Consider the following 12175-nt stretch of genomic DNA (forward strand, 5'->3'; position numbering starts at 1 on the left):
AACTATGTAGATTTTGGTATGATATAACCCAGGTTCCAAAATAGAACACACAAAACTAGATTATATGTAGTCAACTTTTTAGAATATGTTACTACCATTATTATGTTTCCATAGTAAAACCATTAAAATTAGACAACAAATGGTAAAATGCTTCACTTTCCATTAATTGTTAGAATTCTGAAAGAAACAGGATTTTTCCGGACATTTGCCATCGACAATTGTTTCACTGAACGATGGCAAATGTCCGGAAAAATCCTGTTTCCTTCACAATCCTTCCATCGTCAAAAATAACCTTCAAACAATGTTAGAATTCATTAATGCTGTTTTTAATGAAGTTTTTATGTTGAAAACATCTCTCAAGTTCTTCAGTGGACTCATATCTATTGCCTAACTTGCTGGATGTTAAAATCCCCCACCGGAATTGTCTTGCCTTCTCATGCCTTCACCTTGCAATGTGAAAGTTGCATCACCTCTTAAAGAACAAAAATAATTGTTCTCTGCCGGCCCAATAAGTCCTCTGAGCGATGAAGACTTCTTGGTCTGCATTCTCTCTTAAGATTCCAAGAAGGCCTTTTAGCACTATTTTTTTACAAATCAGCATTGTGTGACACTCAATTTGACCTACACCCTCCTTAAAAGAACCTATATTTACTCATAGGAAGAAGCCAGTTCTAATTTGTATAGCTTACCAACTGGTCGATAGTAGTGAAAGTTATCTGTATCCAACAGCATCCCTCAGATTAAGTGATGCATCCAGGTCTTAAGAACCTTGATCTTTTTAATTTTTTAGGTTCAATCTCAACACTGACAATGAGTGATATGTATACAAATCCCAGTGTGACCATATGGGTTTCCTGAATATCGATTACCTCCAAAGAAACCTTAACTCTGTGTATAGCTTACAAATCACTGACAAGAAAAATCTGTTGTTTTGGAGGAGTTCTCTATATAAGATTACTCTTACGAGAGAAATCAACCTCACTTGACCCCAATTTCCACCACGCCAACTTGAGAATCCAGGTCTCTGCTAAGATTGCAAAGGTTGGTTTATCAACCTCCAGATCTAGATTCTTCAGATAACATAAAGGCATGGTAATCCACCAGTGACAGTGCAGTCTTGAGGGAAAGTTCACTGAAAGATGCATCTTACTCCCCTTTCCCGAGCAGTGGATTTTACTCAACATACAATTGTGTAAATGTAAAGTGTTAGAAATAGATTTTGTCCTAGTATATTGGTTAAGACAATGCTGGTTCCCTATCCGGTATAACCTTACCCTTTCAGAACCTATTAATCTAGTAACTGAATAAAAAGTTGTTCATAATTTTATTACAGTACCACGTTTTTGTAAATGAATATTGGAATTTTGCAATATTTATTATATGGAGATAAAATTAAAGAACAACTCAGTATATCTACAAGCTTACAAGTGTTCAATGTGAGCTCCATTCACTACACGGCACACATCAAGTCGATAGCCTACTCGTAGTTCTTCCTAAAACTTTGATCAATGTATCTGGAGTGATCGTTACAACAGCTGCTTCAAATCCTGTTCCTCAAGTCGGGTAGGTCAGCAGAGGTACATACACAGAATCCTTTATGAATCCCCAAAGGTAGAAATCAATGTTAGATCAAGTGAACGTGGACTTGGAAGCCATGCGAAACATTGGAAACAAGCTCTGTCATTAGGTCACTTGTGGCCAATCCAGAGGTCGGGTACCAATCGTCCGTCAACCAATCGCTTACTGAGGCAGTGCACCATATTGCTGCCAAATGAAGTTCTGTGATTCATCTTCTTCCAATTGAGGAAATAGCCATAGTTCTAGAGCATCAAGACAAGAAATACCAATTTCAGTTCTAAAGAAGAAAAGCCCATAAACTCAGTCTAGATATGGCACACAATACATTCAATTCAGGGGAGTCTCACTGCAATTGTATAATTTTTTGTAGGGTTTTCTGAGCTCCAGATGTGCACATTGTGAGTGTTCACATGTCCACAGAGGTGAATGTTGATTTATCACTAAAAACAACATGATCCAAAAAAATCTCCATTGTCATGCAACATTTCATTTGCAAAATTTTTAAATAAACCAAAGTCTGCAGGCAATAAGGGTGCAGTTTTAAGCATTTCCGTACAAATTTTCAAACAGTCGTCACTGGGTTAGTTCATGACTAGTCTTTCAAACTGTGGCCTAAGCGCAAAAGTTTCTCTCACTCGCTTAACACTCTCTTCACTAACCGTTGGTCCTCCCTTACTCTTTCCTTTGCAATGGCTGCCGGTATCTTCATACTGAGAATACCATCTACGAATGTTATTATCACTTGAAAGATCACATCCGAATTTTATATGATATGTTGCAAAGTTACTACAGATTTTGTCTTTGCAAACGGCAGAATAGAAAAACCTTCTGTTCACAAGTTACCAATTTTGCTAGTAGCACTTTCTAACGGATGGCTGTAACATTGCGTCCACATGTGCACAGGTGGCAATAAATAAACCTTTGAGTTAAAATTTGAGTTACTCTTTGATTTGATGAATGAATTATAATTTTAAGTTGTATGTAAAAAAGAAGTGCAAAGTGTTAAAACGCCCATATTTATTTACAGACACCCTGTATTTGACTTACAACAGGTTTTACAAAACAGGTTTAACATTTTTCATGCTTTGAGATAAGCCATACATTGATTGATAGATTATATAACCACCTCAATTTCCTGTAGTTGATGATGGGAAATGCAATACTTTCAGTTAATACTAATATTCTGTATATGTGTAGGTTGTGTTGTTGCTGCGTGAATGCGTGTGGAACTACATGCGAGATCATGTCCCGTCTCCTGCCCTGTTTTCACGGGACCCTAGTGGACTAATGTGGCGGGATCCTGCCCTCTCTCGCCCACCTAAACAGTACACAGAGACTTTCCGGGTCATCCTGCAACGTAACATCGGCAAGATGGGACAACTCTATGCACAACTCTTCATCTTCTCTCCCACAGAACCATAGTAATGTTTACATGGAATTTTTGTAAATATGTGAATAATAATGTAAATAATTCTTAACTAAAATAAACTAACATGTCTTTAGTGTTGTGTTGTCTATTTTGACCTCAAGATTTGTATAAAAGTGGTTGTTCTGAAATTATGCCTTAGCAATAATTCTCACTATGACTGGTAATAAACTTTAACATATATTGTATGTTATTGCTAGTAGTCATTTCCAATTCTGGACACTTTACTTAACAAAGCATATTAGTCGTAACTTTTAAGATTTACAATTTTGATCAAATTTATTGTGATGTATATTATAATTTTGTGCCAATTTTAAAGTAATATAAAATTTTACTTGTTTGGAATGGCTATTTAAAAAAAAACTCGAATTAAAATAAAAGCTTTCATCATAAAAATTGCATTTTTATATGGCCATAATACAAACCACAAGTTTAGCAGTTGTGACAAATATAAAAGAACATTATAATGAACAATGTAAAGTGGTTTATTTATAGACATTACCCTTCCTGAGCGTTGGACTGAAATATCCACAATATTTACTGAGCGTGCTACAAACTCTTAAACTTAATGTTGTTTTATACCATGTTTAGGTAATTTTAATTACAAAATCGTTGGGTGGTTAGATAAAGCACAAAAAATATGATTTAGTGACCAGAAATTTGTATAATGCCTATAAGCTGTTCGCATATAGATACATCATACACGCAGTGAGGCACAAACATAAATATAGCACAGAAAAATAAATTTGTAAACTAACAGTACAATGATATGAAATTTTAACATATGACATACGAGGGCCATCCGGAAAGTAGTACCCGTTTGTGAAATAAAGACACAGAAGTAAACATTAACAAATATAAACATTTTTATTGAAAAGAGCATACCTTAAACTACTTCTCCACATAATCTCCAAGCAAATTTAAGCATTTGTCATAACGTGTGACGAGTTTTTGTATTCCAGCGTCATATTCCTCCGCCGCCAGCCGATTGAAATACTTTAGTCACGCCTTCTTTAAGTTCTTCATCACTGTCAAATCTTTTTCCCGCCAAAAACTCTTTAAGTTCTGTAAAGAGATGAAAATCTGAAGGGGCCAAGTCCGGGCTATACGGCGGATGGTCAAAAATTTTCCAATTGAATTGCTGCAGAAGTTGTTGTGTTATCCCCGCTGCATGAGGCCTGGCATTGTCATGGAGGAGAATGACGCCATCAGACAATAGACCTCTCCGTCGATTTTGTATTGCCCGCCGTAATTTCTTTAATGTTTCACAATACGCATTAGCGTTAATAGTGTCTCCACGGGCCATAAAATCAATAAGCAGTACACCACGTCGATCCCAGAAAATGGTTGCCATAAGTTTCCTGGTGGACAGAACAGTCTTGAATTTTTTTGGTTTCTTTGGTGAATGAGTATGATGCCACTCCATTGACTGTCGTTTACTCTCAGGTGAAGCATAACAAACCCACGTTTCATCACCAGTAACTATGCGATTCAAGAACGTGTCTGCTTCATCAGAATAACGTTCCAAAAATGTGAATGCAGCAGCCATACGCTTGGTTTTGTGCTCATCTGTAAGCATGCGAGGGACCCACCTTGCACAAATTTTTGAATAATGCAGATGGTCTTTGACAATTTCATGAACAATTGTTCGAGAAACATTAGGGAAATGTTCACAGATGTCATCAATTGTGACGCGCCGATCGTTCCTCACGAATTCGTCTACTGACCTCAGCAGTTGATCTGTAATGACAGATGGTCTCCCTGAACGCTCATCGTCGTGTGTGTTCCCCCTCCCCAAGTTGAAATTACGACACCAGCGCCGAACAGATGACTCTTCCATCACATTGTCTCCATACACTTCCTTTAATTGGCGATGAATATCACAAGGTCGAACGTTTCTTGCGTTGAGAAATTTTATTACAGCCCTCACTTCACAACTGGCGGCGTTTTCAATTTTTTTAAACATTATGAGCTGCCACAGAAACAACACAGGCAATGCTAGCGTCACGGAACTTGTAACAGAGAAGGCAGACAAGCCACTGAAGCGATCTGACCTTGACCAGCGGCTACTTGCGTCGTCAGCGCCTCACACGGCGGAAACGGGTACTACTTTCCGGATGGCCCTCGTATTAACACATGTAGCTTAACAAATTGAGCTATAGACCTGAAATTATACATACAACCTCAGCAAAGCCTTTTATGTAACACATTAATTGTATACTTTTAACTTGTTATAAAACTTAAAATTATGAGTGCCATTAATTAAAATATTCAATTAAAAAAAGTTGCTAGAACATTTTACTCTAAATGAAAATAAATTACACATTCTGAGTTTTTCTTCACTGCTTAGGAAGTGTTGAAATAGAACACAAATAAAGTTCAAAGTACAGTAGGTGTCCATGTTTATGTACACCTGATCACATTTTTTACCTCAGGATAAAACGGATGTCTACATTTATGTAAATTGTGGATTGATGTATTATTACTCAAAATAATTTTATTTTTGTAAAACGTGTAATTAGTTGTTTATCACAATAGCGTCAAAACTAAAAGCAAGTAGTTAAATTTTAAGACCATAAAATATTATCTCTTTATTCATTCCTTAAAATAAACAAGTGAAAGAAGTAAGAATATAAACTGCAGGAACAGGAAAGGGATCTCAAAGGCAATGATACTTCATACACAATGTTACAATAAAAAACTTACAAGCTATATTTCAGTTTTTCAACAACTCTACAACAAATTACAAGGGAAAGATGTGTTACTGCTATCTATATATACACTTCTCAGAAGTAACAATTCGAAGCTGTACATGGAAGTAGTTGTTGGTGAAACATAAACTCACTTTTATGTAAAATATCAATTATACATAATGAGATCAAGTATTTTACAAGGCAGTAATACCATCCGATTGGTATTTAGTTCTTGTCAAGAAACCTAACATGCTTAGAAGTGCGCAGTCACTTTCTCAATTTCACCGAGGTCATCAATGATCTCGTCCACTTTGGTTCCGATCTTCTTGGCTATCTCCGCACGTTCCAGGACTGGCAGACTGAGGTAAGTCCACACTAACTCGCCATCTATCACCCCTCTTGCTGGGTTACCTTGCAGTTTGCTCCAACTCTTGTATTGCCTACAAAAAATTAAACTCTTAATCTGACTTAATTTGAGAAATGGTAGGTAAAGTTATACTATATTAATATAGATAAATTGTAGTGTTGAGCGTTCAAAATTGAAAGGAAATGATTGGGTGTTAAAAATTTAAGAAATAATAAGGAAACTATCTGAAAAAATCGACGAGAATTTATAATAAATGCTTTTTTATACTACATGTAAACATAGACTCAAGGACAAATGAGTTTTGCTCTTAGCCAGGCAGCATGGAATTTTAAGAAGTTTGTGACACTCTATTGTGTAAACACCAACTCATAGACTTATCATACGATGTAAACCTTTTGAATAGAACCAAATAAGTTTGAGAAAGACACTGGGTTGAAATTTCTACGTAAAAAATCATATAAAACAACACAACTCACTTAAATGGAGGAGGTAGACTTAAAAGTCATAATAAACACTCATATTTTGCCATTAATAACACCTTTCTCAGAGTAAGTAAGAAATTGAATACAGACAACTCAAGAGCACAATCTACATTGAATGTGAACTTTATATAGTAGTGAATTATGTATCGACTGTTTATATTGTGACTTATCCAGTGTAACATATCTAAAGTATGTGAATTTTGTCGGTTTTATAACAATAAAATGGTGTCATCCTCAACATTTCACAAATAATCGTAAAAAAGAAAATTTAGAAAAATTTTTTTGCGAAATAAATAATACAGTTTTTTAAATTATATAAGCAAGGACAGCAATTACTTTCCGTACTTCAAGAGCTATTCGTTTTAGTTTTGCATACGTTATTTGAACAGTTATAGTTTACAACTTATTTTACAGTATCGTCTGATTATGAGTATTTAATGATATTTAAATAACAACATTACAGTATGTTGAACATTACTAAGCTTTATTCTGCAAATCTCCAAATGTACAAATATGCATTTTCCTTCCATATTATACTTTTTGTCACAGGTTTCCGTAAACAAAGAAGGAGATTTTAAAGAAAAAACCAACAAAAAGGTCGTTATTACCTGTAGGCTTTTGGATTTAGGCCAGCTGTGTGTTGTACTTGGTTGACAAGTACATTTTGCAACATGAGTAGCCTTCGGTAAGACTTCTCTGGGACTGGTAACAAATAACCCAGTGCTCCATCAAGTGTTGCTGTAACAAAATTGAAAGTGTTCAATAAAACAGATCATAACATATTAACCCTCTGCACTCAGATAATTATTTTTATAGTTTTACTTTAACACCAAGTAAACCAAGAAATTATAAAATAAAGTATACAATATAATAAAACAATTCATTATAGTTATTATTATTTTTTCTTATCTAGTCTACTATTTTGTCTTACAGTGTTGTATTTTACTTTAGCATAATTTGAACTTAACACTATGACACTAAGAACAATGAGATACACAGAAAATGCACTTGTAACAACAGATTCAGCAGAAACACATGCCACCGGCAGATAATGGATATGTTTGGTTATGGATCTGTAGAAAACGCAAAGAAGGTAAGTAGGTGTGTGTAAAGCAACGTAATTCCATACCAGGTGTGTGTAAAGCAACGTAATTCCATACCAACCATGAAACACAGTGTGCCCCTGCCATATAATAAGGCTTTTTATGAAATGCAAAACTTTCCAAGAGAGACAAAGTATTATTTTTGATATAATCGTATTTGGCATTCAGGTCAAAGCCTACCGTTAGGATATATCCGTCTACAGTGTGCAAAGAGTAAAAAGGTAATATTGTGCTAAATGTTTGTAAATTTATTTTTGCCACGCACTTAAGCCTCAAAAGCCTTTCGCACACCCATGAGGCCAGGCAGTTTACGGTTTCAACAGTTCTACAAACTGCCGAAAACAACTGATCAGGTCCTTGGGAAATTCATCAACATTATCCCCAAAGATGGTGTAGCACTCCCTTGCTATTGCAGGACAATCAAAGAGCAGGAGGTGTGTTCAGCAGTTTCCTCCTACTTGTCCCACAATCTACAGAGTGGATCCTCCTGGAGAATGCCGACTCTTGTCTATATGCTTCCTCAGGTGACCATGTCCCATAATTAAACATACAACCTAAGAAGACAATGGTCTTCCTAAAGATTTTCTCTCAAGATTCCACCCTGGGGGAAGGTGACTGCAGTATGAACATCCATCCATGGTGTGTGGGATTACATTTAATAAGCAGGTGATCCCCCCCCCCCCCACCCCCCCCCCCCCCCACCCCCCCCCCCCCCCACCCCCCCCCCCCCCCACCCCCCCCCCCCCCCACCCCCCCCCCCCCCCACCCCCAGTAGGTTTTTAGTCATGACTGATACTATTTGATACTGACAGATGATAGACTAGAAATAAAAATGAATTGGGTAGATGAATAATATTAAACCCTTGACTGTCATGCCTGTCTTGACACATGGCAAACAGCTGCTTCGCTACACTATGCCTGGTAGATGTAAGATGATACACATTGGCCACTAGAAGTGTTTATTTGAATTACTGCAAACCCACAGAGGTGCTGTTTAATTGCTTTCTTCTACAACTTTGATGGTCAACTAGGGAACTTTAACGAAAGTATGTACCGTTATTATAGTACATATAATTAAATAAAGTCTGAAGCTAGTTTTCAAATAAATCAGAACAACTTTTCGGAAATACTTAATTTATTCTGAATTTAAACTTCACTCAAAATTTAACAAAGTTTACAAAATCTTGATTTGCTTTTCTTCAAAAATTTCTCTCGATCCGGGCCAAATCTAATTTAGAGTCTGATCAAAATTAAAAATGAAACTAAAAGGTATACTTCTCTAAAATTGGTTTAAATTAACAAAATAAAATAAAACAGATTCTCTTCTCAAAAATATTCAAAGTCAAAATTACACAATGCTTGATGTAAACTTTAAGATCAAAATCTAATTTACAATCCTTCAAAATTGAATTAATTATCAGACTCTGTTATATGGCAAACTTTTAGAAATTTAAACACAACAGTATAAAATAAAAGATGTTAAACTAAACGCTGGTACGGGACTTACTACTTTGAAGACTGTGGAGGCTGAAAAAGAAACTATTACGCACTTAAGGAAAGAAAAGAAATTTAAAAACTTGACTTAAATCACACCGGGTAAAAATTTACTCTATATCCCAAAAGTATAGGATTAGAGGTACTATCGCCTTTCTAAACTGCACATCTGGACGTTCTGCTCTCCACTCGAAGGACTGCTCCCCTCTCCTCAAACCAACCGGCTCGGGAACGTATCACCATGTAGATCTCTAACAGCTGTTTTATTTTCTCTAACCAACAAAACAATGTCCACCGCACCGCGTCTAGTTAACAAAGAGCCTACTTCCTACCGCGATTCAGCAGAATGATTATAACTACGGTACAAGTATATGGTGAAGTTTTACCGGGACATTAGAAACAATATTATTATTTTAAAGTTGTTCACTGTAAATTTGTTCTGTTCTATTTTAATTTGTGGTTTAGTCTGTATGGCAGGAATTAGTTTAATAACAATAAAGGATGTTTTATCAATTTTAGATTTTTCCAGGATGCATTGTTGCATCAAATTCTCTAACAGGGTAGAGATGGTTAAAACATGTTACAAATTTGTTTTTGTGTTATCAGGTTTTTTTTATACAGGGTGGCTTTTATAAATGGGCCACCATTTTAATTTTGGAAGATATTAATCTAAAAGCAAAGTTTAAATGGGTATCTTGTATTATTATTATTATTTCCATTAAATTGGAACCCTTATTATTATTTTCGATAGTAAAGTCCACTTTAAGACACTTTTACTCTGCACATTTTTGATTTTTTCTCTTGGTAACTAAGGTATTATGACAACTGAAAGAGTTAAGATTCCTCAGGGTGTTACATAAGAAAAACCAAAGTGGACCGCCATATTGGAAAAGTGTCATGTACATATTTTTTAAATGTCTATAAAAGCAAGTTCCTCGTTTAAAGTTTGCTGTGAGGTTTGAGTTTTCCAAGATCATAATGGTGGCTTATTTAAAAACCCACCCTGTAATATAGTGTTAATATTTATTATTTTGGTGATTGTTCAGTAATTTGTTATTGGTGCTTTATAGATTATGCCATAGCTATTAAAGTAGAAAATTACAGTGGGTTAATGAATTGTTTTGGGGTTTATAAACAGTTTAGAAAAAGTTTGTACATTGTTGTTTGTAATGCTGTAGCTGTCTTACAGGCTCCCAAAATAAACTCTGTGGTTGGTATCCTTGGGCATTTGGCTGGCAGTCATCTTGCAGATATCCGTAAAGCCTTGTTGGAACTTTTTCAGGTTGGTTTCTTACTTTGATATTTTATAAATGAAATAAGTAAAAGTTAGCTGTAGTAAAATGATTTTTACCGCATAAAAATGATATTAACCTCAAACACTTATACACTTGTATTTTTGGTGATAAAATCATGTCTAATATGAAAAATATTATTAATACATATCCAAATGATTTTTAGTGTTTCTTTTATTGTATAATATTTTTAATATTTAAGCGCTGAAGTACAAAATCATTTGTATTCTTTTCTCCAAAGATTGATATTTTTTCCGACAAACTAATACAATTATTGAAAAAACTTTTAACATAAGACATTTTCCATAACTTTCCACCTAAAAACAAGCTTGTAAAGTGATACAAAATTACAAAACAGTGTTATTTATTTGAAATTACTTTTAACATAAGCCATTAACAATTTATATTGAGCAATTATATTAAACACAAATGAATGTGTGCGTAATACATTATATATATTTTTATATTTATTGAAATAAATTTTTGGGTATCTGGAGAGGAAAGTAAGACGTTATTAATTTTAATAATATTGTTAGTTTTGTGTAGCTCAGGAGAGAATTGTGTAATAGATTTTGGCAGTGTTTTATAGTTGAAGCTACTTGATTGATTTTTTTTAGATTATTGTATTTATCAAAATATTATCCAGGTTATTTAAACGTTTAAAATTGTTACTTAGTTTTTTAATGTCATTCAAGAAGTCTATATCATAGCTGTATAGTTTTCTTGTATTGTATATAAACGAAGGCAGACAATATGACTTGTAGTTTTATATAATATGTCTGTTTCCCTGAACGTTTACAAATTTCTTTTAAAATACCGTAGAGTTGTTTTTGCCCAAAGGTTAAACAAAGTAAAAATGAGAGTTTAGTCTTTGTATACTTATGGTATTACAGTTGTTTATTTGGTTTGATAATGGAACAGAGTATCGGAAATTTTCAACCGGAAAAACCCAGGAATAAAAAAAAAAACAGCTTTGAGTGGCCATTCTGTAAAAGTAAAATGTTGTATTACAAGATTCAATACAGGAGAGCTTTGGTTATCACGTTAAAGTTACAATTTTTACTGAATTTCAGTGGAGCATGGACAACTCTCCAACAAATGACAAAATGGTGGTGTTACAACGAGTAGCGACTGTGCCATACCTGCTTCAGTTGGCTAACCTGTCTACAACCCTACTAGAGGCCCTATCAACTGATGTGGTTCATTCCTGTAAGTGTACTGTCTATCTGTTAACACACGCTTATTCGGATTTCATGAACATTATATCGGGTGTGTAACGAGTATCTGGTTATTCTGATATAAACCGATGATAACACAGTCCGATTAGATTTAACATCAGATGTACCACTGAAATTTGCAAAGTTAGGTTCATATTTTTTGATCTGAATCTGTGCCATTCACAGGCTCATCGGAACTGCTTTCAATGTTACATTCGGTCTGACTCAAATAATTAGTTTCCGTAAGGTTTTGTATTGTATTTTCAGTGCTGACCTATTAATGTTCAAAAACATTGCTAAATTATAATAGAACACATTGCACAACACAGCGTTAACATGATTTGATCAACAATTGGTGATAGACTATCGTATTTGAGTCACAGGACTATTGTGAAATAGTGGTACCAAGATATAAATATTAAATATGTTAGTTTGATCTTTTGGGATGATAAACCACCAGACTAGAATAGAATATTGTTTTTTTTTTAGAATAGAAAAATTATTTATTTCCAAAAAACATATA

The 12175-nt window shown here is 34.7% G+C and overlaps 2 protein-coding genes across 2 annotated transcripts in view; one reads left to right on the plus strand and one right to left on the minus strand.

Annotated features, from left to right (window-relative positions):
• The window catches only part of LOC124364372 (integrator complex subunit 5-like), a 35104-nt gene extending 31894 nt beyond the window's left edge, over nt 1-3210 (plus strand). Inside the window, exon 15 of the mRNA XM_046819775.1 lies at nt 2776-3210. Within this exon, the coding sequence (XP_046675731.1) occupies nt 2776-3000 (225 nt within the window). The 3' untranslated portion in view covers nt 3001-3210. The remainder of the gene's footprint in view (nt 1-2775) is intronic.
• Nucleotides 3211-5692: 2482 nt separating this feature from the next.
• On the minus strand, nt 5693-7314 carry LOC124364373 (cleavage and polyadenylation specificity factor subunit 1-like). The gene is made up of 2 exons (XM_046819776.1): nt 7155-7314; nt 5693-6137 (listed from the first exon to the last, which is right to left on the minus strand). The coding sequence occupies exons 1-2, from the start codon at nt 7217-7219 to the stop codon at nt 5951-5953; spliced, it is 252 nt and encodes an 83-aa protein (XP_046675732.1). The 5' UTR covers nt 7220-7314; the 3' UTR covers nt 5693-5950.
• Nucleotides 7315-12175: the final 4861 nt, after the last annotated feature.

Source organism: Homalodisca vitripennis, chromosome 6 (genome assembly GCF_021130785.1).
Source record: "Homalodisca vitripennis isolate AUS2020 chromosome 6, UT_GWSS_2.1, whole genome shotgun sequence".
In the NCBI taxonomy this organism is placed as follows: domain Eukaryota; kingdom Metazoa; phylum Arthropoda; class Insecta; order Hemiptera; family Cicadellidae; genus Homalodisca; species Homalodisca vitripennis.

What these genes read in the sequence shown, in the direction of transcription:
- LOC124364373 (XM_046819776.1), bottom strand. Translation starts at nt 7,219, where the DNA reads ATGTTGCAAAATGTACTTGTCAACCAAGTACAACACACAGCTGGCCTA. An exon ending in CTAAATCCAAAAGCCTACAG is followed by an intron (nt 6,138 to 7,154) that starts GTAATAACGACC and finishes AATTTTTTGTAG; the next exon opens with GCAATACAAGAGTTGGAGCA.